Source organism: Schistocerca piceifrons, chromosome 3 (assembly GCF_021461385.2).
Source record: "Schistocerca piceifrons isolate TAMUIC-IGC-003096 chromosome 3, iqSchPice1.1, whole genome shotgun sequence".
Lineage (NCBI taxonomy): Eukaryota > Metazoa > Arthropoda > Insecta > Orthoptera > Acrididae > Schistocerca > Schistocerca piceifrons.
In genome coordinates this window covers 846,205,148-846,232,840 of record NC_060140.1, presented here as the reverse complement: position 1 = coordinate 846,232,840, position 27,693 = coordinate 846,205,148, and the positions used below count along the sequence as shown (strand labels likewise).

The 27,693-nt window shown below is 43.7% G+C and overlaps 1 protein-coding gene across 1 annotated transcript in view; it reads right to left on the bottom strand.

Moving 5' to 3' along the window:
* Positions 1-5,800: 5,800 nt before the first annotated feature.
* The window catches only part of LOC124789113 (treacle protein-like), a 60,752-nt gene continuing 38,859 nt past the window's right edge, over positions 5,801-27,693 (bottom strand). Inside the window, exons 2-3 of the mRNA XM_047256401.1 lie at positions 17,464-19,474; positions 5,801-5,946 (exon numbers count right to left, since the gene is read on the bottom strand). Coding sequence (XP_047112357.1) covers positions 5,801-5,946; positions 17,464-19,474 — 2,157 coding nt within the window. The remainder of the gene's footprint in view (positions 5,947-17,463; positions 19,475-27,693) is intronic.

Below are 27,693 nucleotides of genomic sequence, written 5' to 3'. Positions count from 1 at the left end.
ACAAATAAGGTCTTTGGAAAAGTCATTAATTGGTTTTCTGCAAATGGGTTTGCTCTAAACTTTGAAAAACCACAGTACATCCAATTTTCTGCTGTAAAAAGCACAGTTCCTTCAATAAATATAACACATCAACTGAAGTCAGTAGACAGGGCAGAGAATACTACGTTTTTGGGTGTACATACAGAGAAGAATCTTAATTGGAAAATTCATATTTTGGATCTTCTAAAGTGACTAGGCTCAGCAAATTTTGCAATCAGAATAATTGCCGATTTGGTGGATATAGAAATTAGTAAGCATACTTTGCATACTTTCACTCTCTGATGTCAGATGGAATAATATTTTGGGGTAACAAAACATTTAGACAAAAAGTATTCACTGCTCAAAAGAAAGTGGTTAGAATAATGTGTGGGGTTCATAGTCGCATGTCTTGTAGGCATCTTTTTAAAAGATTGGGAAATCTTACAACGGCCCTACAGTACATTTACTCACTAATGAAACTTGTTCTCAACAACATGGACCAGTTTAAAAACAACAGCGACATTCATGATTGTAATACCAGAAAAAGAAAGACTTACACTATCCTTTATTCAACCTATCTTTGGCACAGAAATTGGTAAAATATGCTGCTATTAAAATTTTCAACAAATTACCAGATGAAATAAAATGTCTGACAGACAGCAGTAATAACTTCAAAAATAAATTGAAATCATATCTCGTTGACAAATCCTTCTACATCATAAATGAATTATTGAATAGGAATAAATAAATCTATAAACATGATATATGCATGTTGTGCCATTTAAGGGAATGAGGTAAATAATAGAAATATCAATCTTTAACTCTGTATTGTAATATATATATATTCCGCACGTCCAGGGCCTCGCTGAGATGGAGCATTTCCTTTCACGCCGATCACCTGCCACCCTACCTAAAACCTCTTTCCTCATTACCTTAGCCAGCTTCATCCTGACCCACAACTTCTTCACTTTTGAAGGCCAGACATACCAACAATTAAAGGGAACAGCCATGGGTACCAGGATGGCCCCCTCGTACGCCAACCTATTCATGGGTCGCTTAGAGGAAGCCTTCTTGGTTACCCAGGCCTGCCAACCCAAAGTTTGGTACAGATTTATTGATGACATCTTCATGATCTGGACTCACAGTGAAGAAGAACTCCAGAATTTCCTCTCCAACCTCAACTCCTTTGGTTCCATCAGATTCACCTGGTCCTACTCCAAATCCCATGCCACTTTCCTTGACGTTGACCTCCACCGGTCCAATGGCCAGCTTCACACGTCCGTCCACATCAAACCCACCAACAAGCAACAGTACCTCCATTATGACAGCTGCCACCCATTCCACATCAAACGGTCCCTTCCCTACAGCCTAGGTCTTCGTGGCAAACGAATCTGCTCCAGTCCAGAATCCCTGAACCATTACACCAACAACCTGACTACAGCTTTTGCATCCCGCAACTACCCTCCCGACCTGGTACAGCAAATAACCAGAGCCACTTCCTCGTCCCCTCAAACCTAGAATCCCCCACAGAAGAACCACAAAAGTGCCCCACTTGTGACAGGATACTTTCCGGGACTGGACCAGACTCTGAATGTGGCTCTCCAGCAGGGATATGACTTCCTCAAATCCTGCCCTGAAATGAGATCCATCCTTCATGAAATCCTCCCCACTCCACCAAGAGTGTCTTTCCGCCGTCCACCTAACCTTCGTAGCCTATGAACTCCCCAAACCACCTTCCCTACCCTCTGGCTCCTATCCTTGTAACCGCCCCTGGTGTAAAACCTGTCCCGTGCACCCTCCCACCACCACCTACTCCAGTCCTGTAACCCGGAAGGTGTACACGATCAAAGGCAGAGCCACATGTGAAAGCACCCACGTGATTTACCAACTGACCTGCCTACACTGTGATGCATTCTATGTGGGAATGACCAGCAACAAACTGTCCATTCGCATGAATGGACACAGGCAGACAATGTTTGTTGGTAATGAGGATCACCCTGTGGCTAAACATGCCATGGTGCACGGCCAGCACATCTTGGCACAGTGTTACACCGTCCGGGTTATCTGGATACTTCCCACCAACGCCAACCTATTCAAACTCCGGAGATGGGAACTTGCTCTTCAATATATCCTCTCTTCCCGTTACCCACCAGGCCTCAATCTCCGCTAATTTCAAGTTGCCGCCACTCATACCTCACCTGTCATTCAACATCATCTTTACCTCTGCACTTCCGCCTCGACTGACATCTCTGCCCAAACTCTTTGTCTTTAAATATGTCTGCTTGTGTCTGTATATGTGTGGATGGATATGTGTGTGTGAGCGAGTGTATACCCATCCTTTTTTTCCCCCTAAGGTAAGTCTTTCCGCTCCCAGGATTGGAATGACTCCTTACCCTCTCCCTTAAAACCCACTTCCTAAATATAATACACTGTCCTGTCCAATGTGGTCACCTGTCAAAACCCATCATAATCACCTTTTGCAGCGCGACTCCTGTGAGACGTGCATAGAGTCGGTGAGGTTCTGGAAGGTAGCAACAGGGATGTTGAGCCATGACGACTCCACTGCCGTGGCCAGGTGCACTAGGTTTCTTGCACGAGGATCAGTGGTGCATACAGTCCGATCGAGGTGATCCCAGGAATTCTCGACTGGGCTTAAATCAGGGGAGTTTGGTAGCCAGAGAGTACGGTAAAGTTACCCTTGTGCTCTTCCAGCCATGCAGCTACACTGTGAGCTGTGTGACACGTCGCATTGTCCTGCTGGTAAATGCCAACGTGCCAAAGAAAAAAAAACTGCATCTAGGGGTGTACATGGTCCCCAAGAACAGATGCATACTTTTGTTGATCCATTGCACCATCCAGAATGACGAGACCACCCAGAGATTGCCACGGAAACGTTTCCAGACCACAACGCTCTCTCCTCCGGCCTGGACACTTCCAGGATGTTTGCATGGTGTTTGATTTTAAATGTTTCACGCAGTGCACGCCATCTCCCATCTCTCCAATGGAGAATTAAACGTTGGTGGCCCCTCTGTTCATCTGGGTCATCAGTTGCTCAATAGTTGCAAGTCTATTCCCCTGTACACATCTCCACAGCCGTCCTTCACCCTTGTCATCTGTGGCCTGTGGTGCACCACACTTGAGTCGGCGTCGGTTTGGGGTTGCACCATTATGCCATGCACTGTGTACTTTAACTAAGGTAGCACGAAGACAGTTTAAAAACTTAACCGTTTCGGAAATGGTTCAGCTCTTGGCCCAAAACCCAGATAAATAGCGCCCTTTCTCTATGACAATGACTGCACGTTTTTCCCACGTCACGTCCCCCCCCCCCCCACCCCCCGACATGCTTTGTATGCTCTCCACTGCTGATGCTACCACCTACCGTCTCTGAGTGGTTATTGCACGTTGGCGTCAAACATAGGCGGTCGTCACGTTGTTGTATCTGGACTATGTAATTTGGTTTATTTTCTTTCTGTGTAAAGGATCGAAGTCTGCGCTAGTAGCGATATATAAATGAACGGCAAGTGCTGTTACTACGGAAGTGCAGTGTAAGGCAGTTGAATCGTACAACGTAATTTATTTGCTTTTATTCAGTAACAAGCAGTTTGAACCTTGAATGCGAATCGTTCTTAACTATCATTTGTCTTCTGCGATTTTTGTTTCTCTGTCAGCATGCATTTTTTTTAATGTAAATGCTAAATTTCATTGTTCAGATTTATGGTGCAGTTCTGAAGACATGAACCGCCGAAAGTGTAGGAAGTGTGATGGACGTTGCACAAATTTCGGTTTTGCATGTTCTACAGTTAAAAATGAAGAACGGCCCCAGTGTGTAGTTTGTATCAAAGTCCTAGCTACTGAAACTATGTTTTCTAATAAAATGAAGCGACGTTTGGAGTTAAATCACGGTAGTATGGCAAAAAGCCGCGAAATACTTTTTCTGCAAGTTAAAATAAATGACAGAACAAAAGAAAACTTTCACTGAACAAGCTACGATTTCCATGAAAGTTTTTCTTTCATCTTGAGAAGTTGTCTATCGTGTAGCAAAGAGCAAGCAACCTCAAACCATAGCGGAGACATTCCATTCCACCAGCTCCTCTGGACATGCTATCTGTTACGACGAATGAGTCAACTTTCAAGCAATTGGGAAGAGTGCCTTTGTCAAACAACGCTATTACTCAATGAATACTATATACGGGTGTCGGCATTAATGAGCAGTTGGTTCAAAAATTCAAAGGTAATTCTGATTTCCCTATTCCGATGAAGTTACAGACAACCAGAATGGTGTGCATCTAATTTGCTACGTGCAGTGTGTACCAAAAAATTCATAAAAAAATTTTCTGCAGGAAAGTAACTCTTGGGATAGAAGAAACAGTGCTCTTTGAAATAGTGCACTGATGTACGGAAGCAAACAACAGTAGTAGGGAAAAATTGTGTAAGTGTGTGTTGTTCAGATGTAGGTCGTAGTATGGCTGCCCGTCACGCCAGACTGCAAGCTCTGATCCATAAAGACGCTCCTCTGCAATTTGGAGACACTTTTATTTACTGAGAAGCACTGGAATCACAAAACGTGAGACCTTTCGTTCCTGAGGTTCTTAAATCAATGATCGAAGTTGTAAGATACATTAAAAGTTGCACACTTAAGTCGAGATGTTTTCAATAAATGAGCGTTGATAAAGGGAACTGAACACATTTCTCTAATTTATTACAGTAACTACAGCTGGCTTTCACATAAGAATATCTTGAACAGGTTATGAGCTCAGGAATGAACTTTACTCCTACGTTGTTCAGGGAAAATATTTTACTTCCGAGAAGCTCATAGACAATTTATTTTGATGCCGGAGTGTCTTTGTGACATCTTTCCTCATTAGTGCTCGAGTTTTTAAAGCTTGGTGGAGCAGAAGTATCCGTACCTATTGCAACATCCTAGGTAAGTGAAGTAAATTTTTTAGCAATCGCACTCAACAGGAAACAGATCGTGAATGACTGGAGAAATAGATGCTAGTCGCAGTTTACAATCTTGTGCCGGCATTTAAAGAACTCCTTCACTAATCCCCTGATCCACTCATCTATGTGACTCCAGTGCTATTTCTCACGAGGTTTATCTCACTCTTGAGTTCTTCCTATTTCTCTTCCTTCCATTATCCAGATCTCAGAGGCATACATCAAGTATTGGAGGATAGTAACGCCCGATAACATCCTTCCTCCATATCAGTCTTCTAACACTCTTCCAGAACGCTTGTGCCGTCGTCCATTTATTTCTCTGTCGTTTAATCTATTCTCCCGTATTAAGCTGCCCACTAACTTGTAACTCTGCCCCTTCCTCAGTCGTTCCCCACCAACGGTTTTTCCAGTTGTTCCTCTCTCCTCCTTCACGGTTATGATCATTTCATACTTACGCCACATTTCAACCCGCATCCTTGTACTGTTCGTTGCCACACGTCCAACTGCCTCTGTAGTACTTCCTCATAGTTTTCCCAAATAATCAGTTGGTCTGCAAACTACATTTCGTTGATCTTTCCTTCATAAATTGTGTCACACTCTTCATTATCTCATGCAACACCAATATGAAAAGCATTGGTGAATGTCCACTTGCCTGGCTCAAGGAAATCATCATCTCTTCGAGCCAGTCCGTTCTCTTTGCTACCACTTTCACAAAGCTCACGCTCCCGTTTTACATTTCTCTCAACTTGCATACAGTCTGCTTTTCTACTACTCTGTTCTCCAAGGACTTCCACGCATTGCTTCTGCATACACTGCCACATGGTTTTTCAGTCTCCAGGGACACTCAATGATCTGTTCCATGTTCATGGTGATGTTCCCACCACTGTCTTACAACCAAAATTAGATCTGCTGTTGACTTTCCTTCTCTGAGCGCATGTTGTTGTTGTTGTTGTTGTTGTTGTTGTTGTTCTCTCATCCTTCTTTGTGTATCTGATCCAGTTCATGTTTAAAATTTTTCTCAGTGGTCTTTGCACTCTTTTCTTTTATTCTTTCTTTCTTTCTTTGCTTGCACCTTTGTCCTGCAATGATGCAGGGTCGGCATGGTTAATCGGATTTGGCAAGGTTAATTTAAGGGGTGGCCAGATGCACTTCCTGCCGTCACCCTGTACCCCCCAGGATGGAATTAGGGTATCCCAACTGTCTGTGTCTTGTGGAATCCATGGAATAGTGCGAATGTGTTCAGATGTCTGCGAGCAGTGTAACTGAGGTGGGACGTGGGGACCAGCCCGGTATTCACCTAGTGGGATGTGGAAAACCGCCTAAAAACCACATCCAGGCTGGCTGGCACACCGGCCTCTGTCGTTGAGTTGCCGGCGGATTCGATCCGGGGCCGGCGCGCCTATGCGAGTCCAGGAAGCAGCGCATTAGCGCTCTCGGCTAACCTGGCAGGTGGTCTTTGCACTATGGTTCATCAATGCTATTCCTCGGCTGTTTGCACCCCTTTTTTATTACCTTTCTTGAATATCGGGACAGTTATTCCGTTCTTCCAATCTCTTAGGGTCCTACTCTCTCGCCACAGTTTTCATCTCTCGATATTGTCGGTGTAGGAGAAGTAGGGGCGGAACCGGATACTTCAAGATTTTTTGTAAACCTAAAGAGCGCAAGAACACTTTTTTACAGGAATAAAAAAAACTATCACCTTGTAGTGTAACCTAACGTGCCTTACTTGGAAGTTGCTTAAAACTGTGTGCAATGTATTTTGTACATTTTTTTCAAAAACATGCTTGCATATTTTCCCTTTCTGCCCCAGCCACGGGCAGAATGGGATAACGCTGTTTTTTTTGTGAAACTGGTTAGCACGGAAATGGTTAGCACTGTCATCTTAAAACTCATACATAACTTTTTGGAGCAGACTTTGTAGTCATGGCAGTTCACCTGGATATAACACTTTGAAGATAACACCTCTTTAACTGCAAGTCTTTCGTTTATAGGCACGACTGGTTTCGCATCATTTTAGTTATATCGTCAGGTGCAATCTGTACAAACTGGTAGGCAAAGACTCATGTAAGGTAGAAAGAAAACATAACTAAAATGAATAGTTGTACGGCATGAACAAACAAAATCACGTAATTTTTCGATCGGGAAAAGAGCATGGGATTCATATTAAACAAAAATAAAATAGCATAGAATAACATAGAACTCTCCCGTGAAACACTCGTAATACAGGGTGACAATTATTGAACTAAATGAAATAATTCGTCATAACTCCTGAACAGTTTGCGTTCAAACTGCACGGTTGGCCGCGGGGCACGATGGGAGTTTGTCTACGCATGTATTGTTTGGTTTAGCGACGAAGCCCACTTTCATTTGGATGGGCTCGTCAATAAGCCAAACTGGAGCATATGGGGGACTGAGAATCCGCATTTCGTGATAGAGAAGACTCTTCACCCTCAATGGGTGATGGTGTGGTGTGAAATGTGCAGTCACGGAAAATCGGTGCGATATTCCTTGATGGCACTGTGGATACCGTACGGTACGTGAAGATTTTGGGAGATGATTTCATCTCCCTTGTTGAAGTGGCCCTCATTTCAACACGATGTGGTTCGTGCAGGACGGAGCTCGACCCCCATCGAAGCAAGAAAGTCTCTTATTGTCCCGGAGGAGCACTTTGGGGAACGCGTTCTGCCGCTGGGGTACCCAGAGGACACTGCCATGGGCCTCGAATGGCCACCATATTCTCCGGATCTGAACACATTCTACTGCTTTTTGTGTGGCTATATCAAAGACGAGGTGTACAACGATAACCCCAAAAACCATTGTTGAGCTGAAAACAGCCGTTCATGAAGTTATCTACAGCATCGATCTTCCGACACTTCAGCGGGTCATGCAGAATTTCGCTGTTCGTCTGCGGTACATCATCGTCAATGATGTCAGGCACATCGAACATCTCATAACCTAAATCCGAATACCTACAGTGACGTTTACATATTGAATAAAGTGTGTGCCCGCCATAGTTTGTAAGTAATTTACCTTTATTTTTCATATACACTCCTGGAAATGGAAAAAAGAACACATTGACACCGGTGTGTCAGACCCACCATACTTGCTCCGGACACTGCGAGAGGGCTGTACAAGCAATGATCACACGCACGGCACAGCGGACACACCAGGAACCGCGGTGTTGGCCGTCGAATGGCGCTAGCTGCGCAGCATTTGTGCACCGCCGCCGTCAGTGTCAGCCAGTTTGCCGTGGCATACGGAGCTCCATCGCAGTCTTTAACACTGGTAGCATGCCGCGACAGCGTGGACGTGAACCGTATGTGCAGTTGACGGACTTTGAGCGAGGGCGTATAGTGGGCATGCGGGAGGCCGGGTGGACGTACCGCCGAATTGCTCAACACGTGGGGCGTGAGGTCTCCACAGTACATCGATGTTGTCGCCAGTGGTTTGCGGAAGGTGCACGTGCCCGTCGACCTGGGACCGGACCGCAGCGACGCACGGATGCACGCCAAGACCGTAGGATCCTACGCAGTGCCGTAGGGGACCGCACCGCCACTTCCCAGCAAATTAGGGACACTGTTGCTCCTGGGGTATCGGCGAGGACCATTCGCAACCGTCTCCATGAAGCTGGGCTACGGTCCCGCACACCGTTAGGCCGTCTTCCGCTCACGCCCCAACATCGTGCAGCCCGCCTCCAGTGGTGTCGCGACAGGCGTGAATGGAGGGACGAATGGAGACGTGTCGTCTTCAGCGATGAGAGTCGCTTCTGCCTTGGTGCCAATGATGGTCGTATGCATGTTTGGCGCCGTGCAGGTGAGCGCCACAATCAGGACTGCATACGACCAAGGCACACAGGGCCAACACCCGGCATCATGGTGTGGGGAGCGATCTCCTACACTGGCCGTGCACCACTGGTGATCGTCGAGGGGACACTGAATAGTGCACGGTACATCCAAACCGTCATCGAACCCATCGTTCTACCATTCCTAGACCGGCAAGGGAACTTGCTGTTCCAACAGGACAATGCACGTCCGCATGTATCCCGTGCCACCCAACGTGCTCTAGAAGGTGTAAGTCAACTACCCTGGCCAGCAAGATCTCCGGATCTGTCCCCCATTGAGCATGTTTGGGACTGGATGAAGCGTCGTCTCACGCGGTCTGCACGTCCAGCACGAACGCTGGTCCAACTGAGGCGCCAGGTGGAAATGGCATGGCAAGCCGTTCCACAGGACTACATCCAGCATCTCTACGATCGTCTCCATGGGAGAATAGCAGCCTGCATTGTTGCGAAAGGTGGATATACACTGTACTAGTGCCGACATTGTGCATGCTCTGTTGCCTGTGTCTATGTGTCAGTGGTTCTGTCAGTGTGATCATGTGATGTATCTGACCCCAGGAATGTGTCAATAAAGTTTCCCCTTCCTGGGACAATGAATTCACAGTGTTCTTATTTCAATTTCCAGGAGTGTATTATGGCATTTCTTCCATCATATGAATGAAAGCTTGTCAGTCTGTGCACTTCTTGATTTCCATCGAAAACATAGTACGTTGATACCTGAACGTTCCGGTCTTAACGAGGGATGTCACGGATTTGGGTTCGAAAACAAATTTTTCCAAAATATCACCTCAAACTACAGAATTTAGTTTATGTTGTGTATAAGTTTTATTTTGATAACAGCATTGGAAGCGCCTTTTAAACATTAAAACGTTTAGCTGTGCACTCGCACCCACACCCACCTTCGCAGACATTTGGGATATGTTGATGGCTACTGTTTTTCATCCAAACGTCAGTGGATAGTAAACCATACAATACATCAGCAGAAAAGTTGGAATGCGTTACCCATCTCCAAGCCCAGCTTGGTGGCAGGCTTTGCCACTTGCTAAAGGGGAAGAAGGTGAAGCTCTTCAGGGTGGAAAACAACTACTACGAAAAGGCAGGCTTATCCTGAAAGAAATTGATTATCTTTAATTTTTTATGGGCGAGCTATTACGGAAAATACAATCTAGAGACAATGACACATGCTGTGTTGGCAATTTATTTTCACAAACTGTCCACTGGCCAAACACCAACATATAATCTGGGCCAGAAAGTCAATAGATAATAGTATATCACAACAAATGGAAGGTATTCACAAAAGCATTCAGTTCCAGAAACTATAATAAATGCAATTGAGATTACATTCGTTTTTCTCGCAAACGATTATTTACTGAGAACGTCTTATAATGGGAAGATAGAGAATAAATACAGATGAGCCTATTACATGTTGAAATACATGAACTAAATCTTAAAATTGCATTGTATCTGTTTTATATAATTTGAATTATTAGAAGCGTTGTAACAGAAATACTATGCAATTTTCATGTGGTGTTCAAAACACGTAGCGATCTCTCTGTAACTTTAAAATTCTGGTTTGTAGGATCGCATGATAGCAAGAAATACTTCGATTTTATTGTGCAAAATTCGAAACTTCGTAAATAACATTTCAAACATAAATTAATGATTTTAGTTCAGTTACCTCGTAAACCTCTTGGGACCAGAGAATAAAATTTTAAAGTTGGTTGTATTATTAGAATATGAGTTATGGCTTTACATCAGAATGCAATAAATTAAAAATTAATATTCGTGGTGGTGAAATACTAATCCTGAGTTGTACTACATTTCTCCATGAATGTACAGCTTTTTTTCTTTGTACATGCATAAGTTGAGATTTATTACCAACAATAGCTGTACAAAGATTTTAGTGAAACGTTTACATTTTCGGCAACATCATCCTTTAATCTACCATTGTTGTTGTAGCAGATGAAATTGCGGCGATAGTGGCGTGCCCAGAGGCAACACTGGACGCTCTATGTTTTTTGTTTCTTTCTGACTAAAATACCTTAGGCTGGGAATAGTAATTATAGTAATTAACACTGTTACATTATTATTATTATTATTATTATTATTATTATTATTATTATTATATTATTACAGTAGTCACAGTAACGTTTTTAAAATGCGTAAGAAGATAAAAATGATAAACATAAGACGCAAGACAAGTTAAAACTCCATTGTAGTCTTGGTACATTATTTATTGTTCCTTTTTTTAATGCACTGCAACGTCTTTTGATCCATTTGTCATGTCTCACTTCATACTCGCCGGTGAGAGAGGGGGGGGGGGGGTGGATTTCTTGGCTCAGCTCCGTTTCAATGCACGCACATGAATTATTCCTGAATAAAATTTTCAATATTTGTTATGTAAGTTGCTGTGTGAACCCAATATCTCCACTGCCACTGTGTTCTTTTTTTCCATTGTCGTTTCTCGGGTGCATATATTTAGTTAACTGTACTGTGTCGCATTATTCTTTATCCGATTTTGATAGACGTTGCCTCAACTGTTTGCGATGCAGCCCTAATTTTTCTTGACGTTGCCTCAACTGTTTGCGATGCAGCCCTAATTTTTCTTCTTTGGGTGTGTGTGTGTGGGGGGGGGGGGGGGGGGGGCGTAACGGCTGTGTTTCGCCACGCAATGTTCCATCTCACTGGAGGCTTTGTCGTTTAAGTTATATTCCTTTCCTGATTGCGCATCAGAAACAGGTGTGGGTAAAGCTTAAACTCCAGATAAAATAACGCACGCAGTATGTAAGTGAACTGAATTAATTTTTATTTCTAATTATACAAGTACATGTTTGTAAACAACACTCGGATAACTCGATGCAGAGAGCAACTTAAGAAATAAACTTTGTACCAACTGTGACACACTAAAGAATCGATTGTTGAACTGACCATGCCCGCACAGCCTGCCCACAAACCCTCCCCTACGTTGGGGAGAATCTGGAATTTGCAAGGACCGGCTATTGTGCGGACCGCTGGCCGCGGCGTCTGTACATCTCTGGCTGATGAGTCGGCAGCTCGTGGTCTAGTGTTGCCTCTGGTTCACGGGGTCCTGGGTTCGATTTCCTGCCGAGTTGGGGATTTTCTGCAGCCAGGGACTGGGTATTTGTGTTTCCATCATGATGATGCATCATTCATGAAAGTGGCGAGATTGGACTGAGCAACGATTGGGAATTTCACGGGCGCTGATAAGCGCGTAGTTGGGCGCCCAACAACATCGGGCTGATGAAGTGGAGGGTTTGGCAACAGCAGACGACGTCTGTGCGAGTGTCTCCGCGCGCGGTGAAGCTCGCGCGATGTCTGGCGAGAATGAAGGTAGGACCCCCAAGCTGGCTCGACTGGCTCCAGGAGACCATTTTGGCTTTGTCGTTTTGCAAGATCTCCACGGTGTTGTCTCCTCGTTGCAGCACTGGAAAAGGGCGGCCCAGTGAATGATGGTTGGAGCGGTGGTTGCGACGAAAGCTTTGTGGACAAAAGCGGGCTGTTCGTTGTGTTGCGAAGCAGGCGGGCCTCTGAGAGCAACTTGTTTACTGGTTGATCTACGTGCACTGCCTCTCATACTTGCACTTGGGACGGCAGCAGCTGTTGCCAAAGTTTGAGTCATCAGTCTTTTAACCGTTCCAATGAGGCCTGCCGCGAATTATTGTGCTGCGCTAATCTCTCCGTCTGGCACTCGTACTCTACAACCTCAAGTATTTTCTGGCTGTGTTCCAGTCTCTACAGTTTTTGTCCTCTACAGTTTCCTCTAGTACCATTGAAGTTATTCCCTGTTCCCCATCATTGTGTGTGTTTCCCACATGTTCCTTTCCTCGCCGATTCTGAGCAGGACCTCCTCATTCCTAACCTTATCAGTCCACCTAATTTTCAACATTCTGCTGTAGCATCACAACTCAAACGCTTCGATTTCCTTCTGTTCTGGTTATCCCACTATCAAAGACTCACTACCATACAATGCTGTGCTTCAAACGTATATTCTCAGAAATTTAGAGCTCAAATTAAGGCCAATACTTCATACTAGTAGACTTCTCTTGGGTAGGAACGCCTTCTTTGCCTGTGCTGGCCTGTTTCTTATATCCTCCCTGCTTCGTCCGTCATGGGTTATCTTGCTCCCAAGGTAGCAGTATCCCTTAACTCCGTGATCAATTTTCATGTTAAGCTACTCGTCATTCTCACTTCTGCTACTTCTAGTTACTTTGGTCTTTCTTCGATTTACTCTCAATCCACATTCTGTATTCATTAGATTGTTCATTCCAGTCAACAAGTCGTGTAACTATTCTTCACTTCGAGGATAGCAAGGTCATCAGTGAATTTTATTATTGATTTCCTTTCACTCTCAACTTTAATCCCAGAATTGAACCTTTCTTTTATTTCCGTCATTGTTTCTTCGATGTCTTAATTGAATAGTACACGTGGAAGAATTCATTCATATCTTGTTCGGTTTTTAATCCGAGCACTTTGTTCTTTGTCTTCTAATCTTATTGTTCCCTATTGACTGTTGTACATATAGTATACTATCCGTCTTTTCCTGGAACTTTCCCCCATTTTTCTCAGAATTTCGAAAATCTTGCACCATTTTACATTGTCGAACGCTTTTCCAGTTCGACAAAACCTATGTACGATCTTGTTTTTGCTTTAGTCTTGCTTCAATGGTCAACCGCAACATCAGAACTGCCTCTCTGGCGCCTTTACCTTTCCTAAAGTCAAGCTGATCGTCATTTAAGACATCCTTACCTTTCTTTTCCATTCTTCTGTATATTACTTGTCAGCAGTTTGAATGCGTAAGGAGCTGTTAAGCTAATTGTGGGATAGTTCTCACAATTATCTGCCTTTTGCTGTCTTCGGAACTGAGTGGATGATATTTTTCCGAAAGTGTAATGGTACATTGCCAGTCTCATAGATCCTAGACAATAGCTGGAATTATTTTTGGTTGACACTTCTGTATTGAGTTTAGAAATTCCCATGGAATGTTATCCATTGCTCCCGCCTTATTTGATCTCAAGTTTTCCAAAGCTCATTTAAATTCTGAGTCTAATACTACATCCTCTGTGTCTTTCATAACGACTCCAATGTCGTCTTCTATCATGTCATTAGGCAACTCCTCCTCCTCAAAGAAGCCATCAGTTTATTCTTTCCACCTATCCACTCCCTCCTATGCATTTAACAGTGCAATTCCGATTGCACTCTTAGTGTTACCACCCTTGCCTTTAATTTAACCGAAGGTGCTATTTTCTATACACTGAGCCAGCCTTCCCAACAGTCATTTCTTTTTCCGTTTCTTCACGTCTTTCCTGCAGCCATTTCGTCTTGCTTGCCCTGCACGTCCTATTTATTTCATTCGCAAGGGATGTATGTTGCTATATTCCTGTCTTTGTGCTTCTTTCTTTCGTCGATCAATTGAAAATGTGTGACAATAAATTGCCGGAAACCGTAATAAAGCACTTGCCTGAAACTGTGATCTTGCAATTTAGAGCAGCAAACACTCAATTCTGTTTCCAAAACAGGGCAAGCTTAACGACGAGGCGCATGCGGAACAGTGTTCGTCACCAACGTTTGTTGATCGCTGTTCTGAACTCCTGATCAAGAGCGTCAATCATCGTGGGCATCGGTAAATTGGTGTGCGGAAATATTTTCTGTGAGCGGGAACTAAATTTATGGTGATCGAGCATAAACGGCGGTGCCCGTAACTGCAAACGCGGCGCAGAAGAACAGCTTCAGCCGATGGGTGCGGTGGTGACGCGCTACAAATCACCGGAACAGTCGAAGTTTCAAATTCTTGCTCTGACGTCACCACCTGGCGAAGCGAAAGATCAACCGCACGATGGTGTGTAGTCGTCATTGTTGTGTTTGTTTAATCGATGACAGGTTTTGCACTGTTTTAGCGTTCGGTTCTTTGCACTGCGCTATGTTCACCTTTTGCATTGCAGGAAGAGAATTCCGAAACATGGGCTCCACGGCGAATTTCTTCAATCCTGTTGTTGATTCCACGCAACTGATTGGTCAGTGTCTTCACTGTCGTGGTGTCGAATGTAACAGTCCACAAAATCAACTGTACACACACACACACACACACACACACACACACACACACACACACACACACACACACGTTTCTTCATTGTCGGGGTTATCAGTTATATGGATAGGGCATTTATATGCCATAAAAAACAAGGCACGCAGAATTTAAGTGTACAGAACACCTTTTTACTTCTAACTACCTGAACACACGTTCGCAAAGCGCATAACGAACCTCGACACAGAGTAACTTTGGAGATAAACTTTGTACCAACGAACTAACGGTAAGAGACATTCCAGTGGATCGCTGGATCAATTATTCCCGCACAAATACATTTCTTTCTCAGTTGCCTGGTGTCCATAATTTTGGGAAACTGTCTTTGCTCGATATAAAGTATTATCACCTGGGGGAATGAGACTGGGATGTCTTTCAGATTCACTGGGCGTAATATGTAATTCATATCCTGGTGTTGGCTGCACATTTCTGTCAAAAAGTATTACATTAGCAACATTTCACGTTTTGTAGCCACGTTTGTTAATTCGAGTAAGTCTTTTCCATTGGCGGTGTAATACTCAAAGTCATCAATCACCTGACTGATTTAATCCAATCTCAGTCTTTCCCCGCTGGTTCTGCTCTGCTGTAGATCTGAAATTGTTGCTTCCTGATTTCTCAACACACGTCCTAACTTCATGTTCCTTCCCCCAGTAATTGTATTATGTAAATACTTCTATGCTCGCCGATCCTCAACATGAATTAGATTCTTATTACTCTTATCATTCCACAGCACCATACCTCAAACGATTCGATTCTCCTCTTCTCTGGTCTTCCAAGAGTTCACGATTCGCTGCCATACGGTGCTGTGCTCCGGATCTACCTTCTTAGAAATTTCTTGGCGTTTGATACTAGTAGACTTCTCTCGGTCATGAATGCCCTCTGCATCTACCTTAGTCTGCCTCTTACACCTTTCTCGCTTCATCCCTGTTCCTTTGCTTCCAAGGTAGCAGAATTCCTTCGCTCATCTACTTCGTTGTCTCCATTTCTGATATTAAGTTAGTCGCTAATCTCAAACGGATTAAAAAAGTAATAAGTTGTAGTAGTAAATTGGTGGCCAAGATCTGGCGCATCAGTGAATAATATTGCTTTCAAATATAAAGACATCATACAAAATCTAGTTTAAAATAAATGTTGAATAGTAAAAAAAAAGTTGAAGTCTCATATACTAGGTTACTATTTCAACCTAACCTGAGACAACCAGTGTTCTACATACTAGTTCCTATTGTCACGTGCTGACCAAGTCATAGACTCCTCCTTTAGAAACGCGTGCACAGTGAAAATTATCGTCCTCGTTACATAGCGGTCTTGCAGAACGGCCAAATGAAGAAGAGATGACATTTTTTGGGCCACTTCCATTGTCAGAGAATCTTCTAATATAACACAGATGTTTGATGAAGTCAGGGGATGTAACGCGGTACATTTTGGTTCCATTATCATTGGTCAGAGATCCAAATGAGTGGCGACCTCTTTTTCGGGAATACGAAGTAATTACGACCTAATAATTTTTCCTTTGACCGAGGATTATCTCCTCCGGTTCTGACAACTTTTGATTTATGTGCCTGCTAATTTGTTGTCGTCAGAGCTGCTAATTTCGCTTAAGTACTTGCCTGCTGTTCTGAGGCAGCCTTTATTTCTGCGTTCCGTGCTCTCCACGAAAAGTTCAAAAACTTGAAACGTGTGTGGGCTGCTGGGGAATCGATTTCAGGGCCACGGTGACGGGTACTTGCTGCTGATATCTTGTCGGTATTGGATTGACTGCTGATTTTCACAGGAACATCTCCAGAAGTTTTGGTGGCTTCTGCCTGAACAGAAGACGAAACGGAAGACGTTTCGTGTACATTGTCTGTCGAAGTAAGCTTGGGCTTTTTCGTCTTTCTGTTTCTTTCAGTGTGAGCTCTAGTAAAGATACTGCTTCCCTTTTGCCATATGCGTGCTGATAGAGAACCATTCTTTTTGCTCTGAAAGTCTGGTGGACTATTTTGAGATGAGAGACTGTGTGCTCTAGAGGAGCTACTTCTTTTGCTCTTAACGCCAGTCGACGGTCGATCAACGTTTTGTTGTGTGCCGGATGAAGGATAAATTTTAATTTTGCGCCTGTAGCCAGATAAACAGACCTTAGAGGGTGACTGGCTGACACATTTCGTTCGATTATGTCCAGCGGATAATTGACCTGCTTTAGAACGAGTGACCACCGATGGAGAAATTTCCACTTCACTCTGACGCCCTGATGAACTGCTTGACGAGACCGTATTTCCAACAGGCAAACTTTGCTGAAGTTTAAGAAAACTTCTTGAGCGCGTTGTCACTGGTGTTGAAACAATGCTTTGAAATCGTGGGTAGCGATGTTGTGGCATAGCTTCACCCTCGCGCTTACTTCCTTCTGGAAGTTTGAGACTTCTCGTGAGGCGGACGGCTTTTGAACGAGTCCTGGATGGAGGGCCCTCCTCATTTTGACAATTCAGTGATGTGGTTGGAGATGGGATTTCCTGTTTTACCATTCGCTGGGGACTCGCTGAGAGACGAAGTGCTTTTGAACGCGTACCAGCTGAGGGTGGATTATCCTCACCTTTCTGACAAGCTGTTGATACTCTTTTTGCAAAAGGGCTCTTCTGCTTCCTCAATCTCTGGGGGCTTGTCGAGAAGCGAAGTGTCTTCAACCGTGTCCTAGGCCTTGAAGAATCCTCAGTTTCTTGCTGGTGGTTTGATGTGGTTGCAGGAGGACTCCGCCGTTTCTTTTTAGCCTGAGAACTCGTTGAGATGTGGAATAATTCATGATGAAGCCGAGCAGGATGAGAATCTGACAATTTCGTTGTTGGAGGACTTCCCAATTTCTCTATCATCTGTGGGCTTGCTGAGAAGCGGCATATTTTCACTTGTGTCCCAGTTTTTGGCAATTCCTCCGTTTTCTGCGGACTGTATGATATTTTGGTTGCTGAAGAAATCTCTTGGCTCATTGATTGGGTGCTTCCCATTTGGGGGCTTACTTCTGAATCCGTTCTGACTGACAGTGAACCTCCTGAATAACACTGGGCGTCTGGTAACTTGGGTGAAGAAACTTCACTCTCCCTCGTGACATGTGGGCTAGCTGAGAAATAGACTGACTGCAAGCGTCTCTCAGCTGATGGGGATTGACCATTTCGGGGTGATCTTTCAGCTGAGCCTTCCGGTGAGGAGTTCTGGAGTTCCCCAGTGCCTTCACCAGCGCCAGCTTCCTTCGTAACACTCATCGAGAATCTTTCCGCATTAGTATCGGTATTCGTCGATTGATAATTATACCCTGCTCTCACTGATTCTGATGAAGTGTCTCCTTTAGACTGGCTCTCTTTCTTGCTTTCAACGGTTACTTGTGATTGGGTATCTACTGTAACGGAACCTTCTGTTTCGTATTGACAGCTTGATGAACCACCTGTTCCACGGCTGTGGTCCTTCATGCTACTCGCTTGTGTCAGACCAAGTCCAGGGGAATTTTCAGTTGGGGTTTCGCAACGAATGTCCACTAACGAGGAGTCCACTGTTTCACCCTGACAGCCTGGTGAAATGTGCGCACATGGAGGAAGCTCTGTCTTACTGCTGGTACCTTCCTTAATCTGAGCTTCAGCAGACGAGTTACTGGGTGATACAGTAACCTCCACTTGATGGGAACTGTCCAAAACTTTGCCAGTTGAGAAGGGACTGTCTTGCTTGTTGGAGCTGCCTCTTTCTGTGTGAGAAATTACAGAGGTTTCATCTGCTTCAGAGTTGAATCCCACTGTTGACGAAATAATTTCATTCTGACAGTTGGATGACATTTGCGTAGCAGAAGGTTCTCTCGTGTGGTTATCTTCACTGACCAGAGAACCTACTCGGCAGTTACCAGTTGCTGGTGAACTGCTAAAATTCAATGAATTGTCTGTAGAGAAAATGTGTGTCTTAACTGTCACTCTTTTGAAAATGCCTTTAGCGTCTGTACGAACATCCGCCAACTCAGAATCTGTAATTTTCTGTGGGTCTGATGAAGCACCTGCCGAGCTGTCTCCACCTGCCATGGCCTCGGTCGCTCCACTGGCCACCTCTTCCGCTGATGTTTTCTCATCATCCAAGTGAACATTGCACGTTGGGGTCAGCATCTGTATTTGAGTGGTGTCAACTGAGGCAAGAAAACCTGTCGAAGGAACGACCATTTCCGAAGGAGGCATTGAATGGGAGCTGTCCTTTCTGTCTCCATCAGCTGCTGAATTTGTTGCTGTGGAGGAATGCATTTGATCTTCTCGACTGTCTGCTTGGTTGTTGTTGGCTCCTGACTGGATGCCGGATGATGTCCCAGCCATGTTTAAGGACGGAACAGTAGATGGTGAGTCTGTCACCCTGATTGGTGATGTTCTGACGATTTTCTTTCTCGATTCTTCTGGCGAGTGGTCTGCGTTCTTCACGCCTATCTCTCTTGCTGGAGGTCCCGATGAGGAGGCAGAGGCGCTAGTTGAAGAGTGGGCAAGTTGTTTCAGAGATTCGGTGGAGAATCCCTCGTCACTTTTGTTCTGCTCTGTTGAAGATGAAGCTTCACCTTCTGATGAGTCAGCTTCGAGCAAGTCTGCCAAGTGCTGCGAAAAGAGAGGGGTCAAGTGAAAAATCTTGCGACAAACAAGTAAGAGTGCTCTTCAGATATGACGTGTCTTATGTGAGAATATTATGAAAAGAAATTACAGGGGATAGTTGGCCACTTAACGAGCTGAAAATTAGATGGGTACATTTGATAACAAGAGACGTACTGAACCTCAATTGGGGGGGGGGAGGACAAATATGCCACAACTCGACTAAATGAAGGAATCGGTTGACACAACAAATCCTGAGCCATCAAAAATTCATCAGTTTGTTACCGGACTGAAGTGTGGGTGGTAAAAGCAGAGAGGGAGACTAAGGTTTGATTTTAGTAAGCAGATTCAAATGGTTGTAGGATGCAGATAACTGATATCTGAATTATAGCGGATTAACGGAGTGCCCTACGGTCCTGGAATTTTAAAACGAGCTATTGCCTGTTTGATGAACAACAATTCATCAGTGCACTGAACAGCAATAAAGGGTACAATTTTTCTGGGTCAAAGAGCATTCTGCAATCAAACAACGATAACGGCGAGAAATTAAGGAAGAATAGAATCACAGAGGGGATACGTTACAGTTTCATAAATCAGCCTTTGAAGCTACAATAAGGAATGGAGCATTCGACGAATGGTGATGCTTCTTTGGACACCTCTGAGACGTCGAAAGGGTAAAACATTTAAGAGGTTTCAAACACGCATCGCTGAAACATAGCATTCAGAGTCCAAATATGGACGATGTCAGAGCATTAACATACGCACACTGCTGAGTTCATTGCCCAGAACTGATAAATCTAAGTCGCGTGATGTTCGGCCGCAGAAGGCGTAAATGCTTTGTGAGATGCAGTGGCCATTTTTAATTCACTCAAAATCTGGTATTAGTCTTTGTCACTCTACGTGTTAATAGTATGCTGCCTTACGCATTTCGGCCTTGCGCCATTCACAAAGGGTGTGCGAGAGAAATGCGTGAGAGCGTATCAGCGAAAAAAGCATTGCTATAATTGCATAAAAGTGCATCGTAAAAACGGAAGGGGCAAGCACTCGGTGAAAAAACATTGATAAAATACACGAAATGGATTCCCCAAAAACTCTACACCTAAGAATGTCTTATAGATATTGTGACGAGTTCTACCTCTTCGGCTGTTTACGACGTCCATTTCGTGTATTTTATCAATGTTTATTCACTGAGTGCTTGCCCCTTCCGTTTTCATAGTAATGCTTCCCGCTGATACTCTTTCACGTGTTTCTCTCGTACAGCCTTTGAGAATGGCGCAAGGCCGAAATGCGTAAGGCAGTTTGATATTAATACATACAGTGATCAAAGCTGATACACATTTTGAGTGAAATGCTCGACTTTACCGTTCCACCAGTCAGCAACCCAAACTCCAAAATGCAGTCTTCAAACCAGGATTCCCAGTAACCAAAAAAAGTCACGAACCTTGCTTCATGGCCGAAAATGTTTGTTGACGTTGGAACATATTCTCAAGAAACGAAGATTCGACAGCAAAATTTTGACGAAAGCCAGCCTTACCACGTTTCGGGTCGCATACAGCAACGTTGATGCAAGGCTAAGTCGAAAAGACAAGCATTTCAGTTAATTAAAATCATATTCACATCGTCCTCATCGTCTTCAGCGAGAAATACTGCTTTGCTACAGCTCTCCACGTTACTCTGTCCTGCGCAAGCCTCTTCGTCTCCGAATAACTTCCGAAATGCACATACATTTGAACCTGCTTACTGCATTCATCTCTCGATCTGCCTTTACAATTTTTACGCCCCATACTTTCTCCTATACTGAACTGACGATTCGTTGAGGTCTCAGAATATGTCCTGTCAACCGATCCCTTCTTTTGCTGACATTACACCAAAAAGTTTCGTTTTTAACAATTCTACTCAGTATCTCCTATTTAGAGACGTGATCTAGCCTACTAATATTGAGCATTCTTCTGTAGCAACACATTTCAAAAGCTTCTATTCTCTTCTTGCCTACACTGTTTATCGTCCATGTTTCATTTCTATACATGGCTACACTCCATACAAATACTGTCAGAAAAGACTTCCCGACACATCTGTGCTCGTTGTTAACAAATTTCTGTTCTACAGCAACGCTTTTCTTGCCATTTTCAGTCTACGCTTCATATCCTCTCCACTACGGCCATCAGCTTTTTTACTGCCCAGACAGCAAAAATCATTTACTTATTTTAGGTTCTCACCTCCTAATCTAATTCTCTCAGCATCGCCTGATTTATTCTAATTGTCACCCATTATCCTCGTTTTGCTGTTGTTGATGTTCGTCTTCTATCCTCCTTTCCGTTCAGCTGCTCCTCCTTTACTGTCCCTTACACAATTACTTCCTTCTCCAAATTTTTCTTTGGTTCCCTTTACTGCTTGGTCAATGTGCAGATTTAATAACATATTATATTCCTATGGAATTGAATCTTTATTTCTTGAGACTATATCTTGCCATGTAAATAAAAATTTTCAGCTGCCCACGTGTGGGTGAGCGATTCCTGGTTTGACGACTTTTTTTTTTAATTTGGCCCGCTGACTGGTCGAATCCGAACAGTAGAGCAGTGGGTGACAGCAGGTCACAGAAAAATGCTGAAAATTACGTAGATAGATCGGATACCAAATTACTGTGGGACCTTGGGCTCCAAATGGTTCAAATGGCTCTGAGCACTATGGGACTTAACATCTGAGGTCATTAGTCCCCTAGAACTTAGAACTACGTAAACCTAACTAACCTAAGGAAATCACACACATCCATGCCCGAGGCAGGATTCGAACCTGCGACCGTAGCGGTCGCGCGGTTCCAGACTGAAGCGCCTAGAACTGCTCGGCCTCATCGACCGGGTCCTTGGGCTTCAAACAAATCAAATGCTAAAACACAATATACCGGACACCACAATTATGGAGAAAAAATGTGTGAATCATTTACATTGATATCCCAGTCGACAGCAGAATCGACAAGGATCAACTTGTAAAACTTACCAGATACGAAGAATTGAAAATCGAACTACAGTGGCTCTGTTGTAAATCAGTTTTAGAGGTTCTCAGCATACTGGAAGGAATGCCAAAGATCTTAGTGGGCCCTTGAGAAGCATTAAAATTGATAAAATATCCACCTGACGACTACAAAAAGCCATTTTACTGGGATCTTCACGACTTATCAACCGATACATTCCGCAGTCCTAGACGCCTGGGAAGTGCCTGACTAGTGATAAAAAACGAAATCCAACATAGTGAGATCATTTGCTGTGTTTACTGTTGTAAGAATAATAACAATCATGATCATAATAATAATAAATGGAAAGCATAAGAAGCAGTATGGTGTTGGAGATCAGCTCCATCATGTGTTTAGGCAATTTCATGAGGTAATGAGCAAGTACGTGATCATCTGGAGGTGTCCAGTGGCAGGAAGTCACTGCAGGAGCTCTCTCGAGCCCACTACGTTATTATGTGCGTGTGAACCATGAAACGTTTTTCGTTCGTAATCGGTCTAGTGCCATGCTTAAATCACTTGTCCTGCTGTGGACATATCCGGGTTCACCCCTATCGTTACTCAGTGTCAGTATGCACATAAATCTAATTTTCCTATGAAGTAAGGACCACGCCTTTATAGTATTTTGATGGGTCTACCCTCACTGTGTATACACTGACAAGAGTCATGGGATACTATAACGATACAGCCTTCCCCAACATTCAAATGGAATCTCTGATACTTTTTTTTAATATACATCCGGATAATTATCGGACAAGTCAGTGCTTCCTAAGTCCTTATACACACATACAAGGACTTAGGAAGCACTGACTTGTCCGATAATTATCCGGATGTATATTCTGTCCTATTTGATAAAAAACTTGATATACATTGTGAAAGCATATGGAATGTTCTGGAAAGTCGTGCGTTGTCATAATTATCGTTAGATTGTTGTCATTGATAAAATTATGAACATATACTAAATTAAATAACTAATTAAGAAATTGAAGTAATACGTCCTTAGCAATAAATAACTAGAGACTGCAGAAATGTTAGCATAAAAAATCAATGTTTCTAATTAACAAAACTGTAATTTAGAAATACAGTAACAGAAGACCTTACTATCTTGAGAAACAGCTTAAAAGTTTTTACCGAGTGGTGTATTTTCATTTGTTATTTATTTTTATGTCTTGCTCTGTAATTAATATTCTTTGTAATTACATTTGTAATGAACTCTCCAATTGTTTACATCTCACAGTTTTCCAATTTCCAGAATTTGAGGTCTTATTTGTGCATTTCATGTATGTAATCGGATAAAGCACCAGCTCTGTACTACCATTGAATATTAGTAACCAAATCCAAACTGTAATTAATTACGTAACTAAAATAATGCGAAAGACATAATTGTAATTAACGTTAAGAATTATTTTCTTATGGAAAACTAAACATATTACACTACTGGCCATTAAAATTGCTACACCAAGAAGAAATGCAGATGATAAACGGGTATTCATTGGACAAATATATTATACTAGAACTGACATGTGATTACATATTCACGCAATTTAGGTGAACAGATCCTGAGAAATCAGTACCCAGAACAACCACCTCTGGCCGTAATAACGGCCTTGATACGCCTGGGTATTGAGTCAAACAGAGTTTCGATGGCGTGTACAGGTACAGCTGCCCATGCAGCTTCAACACGATACAACAGTTCATCAAGAGTAGTGGCTGGCGTATTGTGACGAGCCAGTTGCTCGGCCAACATTCACTAGACGTTTTCAATTGGTGAGAGATCTGGAAAATGTGCTGGCCAGAGCAGCAGTCGAACATTTTCTGTGTCCACAAAGGCCCGTACTGGACCTGCAACATGCGGTCGTGCATTATCCTGCTGAAATGTAGGGTTTCGCAGAGATCGAATGAAGGGTAGCGCCACGGGTCGTAACACATCTGAAATGCTACGCGCACTGTTCAAAATGCTGTCAACGCGAACAAGAAGTGACCGAGACGTGTAACCAATGGGACCCCATACCATCACGCCGGGACATACGCCAGTATGTCGATGACGAATACACGCTTCCAATGGACGTTCGCCGCAATGTCACCAAACACGGATGCGACCATCATGATGCTGTGGCTCTGAGCACTATGGGACTTAACATCTGAGGTCATCAGTCCCCTAGAACTTAGAACTACTTAAACCTAACTAACCTAAGGACATCACACACATCCATGCCCGAGGCAGGATTCGAACCTGCGACCCTAGCAGTCGTGCGGTTCCGGACTGAAGCGCCTAGAACCGCTCGGTCACCGCGGCCGGCTCATGATGCTGTGAACAGAACCTCGATTCATCCAAAAAAAATGACGTTTTGCCTTTCGTGCACTCAGGTTCGTCGTTGCGTACACCATCGCAGGCGCTCCTGTCTGTTATGCAGCGTCAAGGGTAACCGCAGCCATTGTCTCCGAGCTGATAGTCCATACTGCTGCAAACGTCGTCGAACTGTTCGTGCAGATGGTTGTCGTCTTGCAAACGTCCCCATCTGTTGACTCAGGGATCGAGACGTGGCTGCACGATCCGTTGCAGCCGTGCGGATAAGATGGCTGCCATCTCGACAGCGAGTGATACGAGGGCGTTGGGATCCAGCACGGCGTTCCGTATTACCTTCCTGAACCCACCCATATTCTGCTAACAAGTCATTGGATCTCGACCAACGCGAGCAGCAATGTCGCAATACGATAAACCGCATTCGCGATAGGCTACAATCCGACCTTTATCAAAGTCGGAAACGTGTTGGTACGCATGTCTCCTCCTTACACGAAGCATCACGACAACGTTTCACCAGGCAACACCGGTCAACTGCTGTTTGTGTATGAGAAATCTGTTGGAAACTTTCCTCATGTCAGCCCGTTGTAGGTGTTGCCACCGGCACCAACCTTGTGTGAATGCTCTGAAGAGCTAATCATTTGCATTTCACAGCATCTTCTTCCTGTCGGTTAAATTTCGCGTCTGTATTACGTCATCTTCGTGGTGTAGCAATATTAATGGCCAGCAGTGTACTATAAAAGATTGTCATTGAATATTGTATTTTCTCCCTTATTCGGCTGTAACATCAGTGTCCTTATGTTTTGTAAATTTTAATTGTAACATTAAAATGGTACAAAATTAATAATGCTTTAGTTTGGAAGTTATATCGATGCATCAGTGCTGTGAGGAGTCAGTTTTGAAGTTACTTTTCGAAGTCAAAGAGATCAGTGAAGTCTGTCCGTGTTTTGTTTACATGACGAGTGTGCAGTTCGGATGTCAATTAATGTGAATAAATTTTGTGAAGCATGAAAATTTCGCATTCATTCATCAATGGACCAGGCAGAAGAAACTTCAGTAACATTCAACATGAATCGTTACAATACCTCGTGATATCGTGACGGACTTCCGTTTGCCTGCCGTAGTGCAGCTACTCGACCTGGCATGGACTCAAGATGTCGTTGTAAGCACTCTGTGGACATATTCAGCCATACTGTCTCTACAGTCCTCCATAATCGCGAAAAGTGTGCAGGATTTCTGATCTCTCGATTATGTCCCATAAATATTCGATGGGATTCATGTCGGGCGATCTGTGGGGCCAAACCAATCGCTGGAATTGTCCAGAAAGTTCTTCAAACCAGTCGCCAACAACTGTGGCCCGGTGAAATGGCGCATTGTCATCCACAATCCCAACTTTGTTTCCGAACATAAAGTCCATGAATGGCTTCAAATGGTCTTCAGGTAGCCAATCATTGTCATTTCCCGCCAATGATCGGTTCACTTGTACCAGAAGACCCAGTCCGATCCAAGTGAACACATCCCACATCATTATAGAGCCACCACCAGCTTGCACAATACCTTGATGACAACGTGAGTCCAGGGCTTCGTGAGGTTTGCGCGACTCTCGAACACTGCTATCATCTCTTACCAACCGAAATCGGGACTCAACTGATCAGGCCATGGTTTTTCAGTCGTCTAGGATCGAATCGATATGGTCACGGGCACTGGAGAGGCGCTGAAAGTGATGAGATGTGCTGATAGCAAAGGCACTCGCATCAGTCGTCTGCTGTTAGATAGAGTCTATTAATGCCAAATCTCGCCTCATGGCCCTAACGCATACGTCCGTAGTACGTCCTAAATTAATGTTTGCGGTTATTTCACGCAGTGTTGAGGTTATATAAACGCAGTCAACAATATAACACAGGAATCAGTTTATAATTTTTCAAGGAACTCCTCTACAGAATAGAAGAAGTGACCCATGAGGAAACTCTTCAGTTTCGAATTGAAAGCGCGTGGATTACTGCTACGATTTTTCAATTCGAGTGGTAGCTTACTGAAAATGGATGCAGCAGTATTCTGCACACCTTTCTGCCGGAGAGTTAAGGAAGTCCAGTCCAAATGCAGGTTTGATTTCTGCCGAGTATTAACTGAGGGAAAGCTGCTTACCCTTGGGAATACGCTAATATTGACAATATGAAACGATAGTAAAGAATGTATATACTGATAGGCCAATGTCAAAATACCCAGACTCGTGAACAGTGGTCGACAAGAGATTCGTGAACTTACACCACTTATTGCCCGAACCTCCCGTTTCTGAGTCAAAAATATTCTTTTAGAATGGAAGGAGCTACCGCAAAATATAAAACCGAATGAAAATAATCAAAGTAGACTAATTTTCGTGTCGAACGATCGCTCACTTCAGATACCATTCGAATAGTAACACTGGCAGCATTAAGTCTTTGAACAAGATCCTGAACGTGGGCTATCCATGACCGTTTACTGTCTACCTGAACACCTATAAATTTGATCTGTTCAGTTTCACTAATCACATGCTCATTGTGTGAAATTCAAACATCAGGTTTTGTTGAATTGTGTGTTAGAAACTATAAAAACTGAGTCTAACTGTGATTTAGCGTTAGTTTATTTTCTACAAGCCATGAATTCAGGTCATGAGCTGCGCTATTTGACACCGAGCCAATGTTGCACACTACATCCTTTACTACCAACCTAGCTTCATCACCAAACAGAAATATTTTAGAGTTACTCGTAATACCAGAGGGCATATCATTTTTATAAATAAGGAACAGGAGTGGCCCCCAACACTGATTACTGGGCCACCCTACACTTGACCGTACCCCAGCCAGACCTCACAACACAGCCATTCTCAACACTGTGAATAATGACCTTTTGCTGTCTGTTGCTAAAGAAAGACGTGAACCAGTT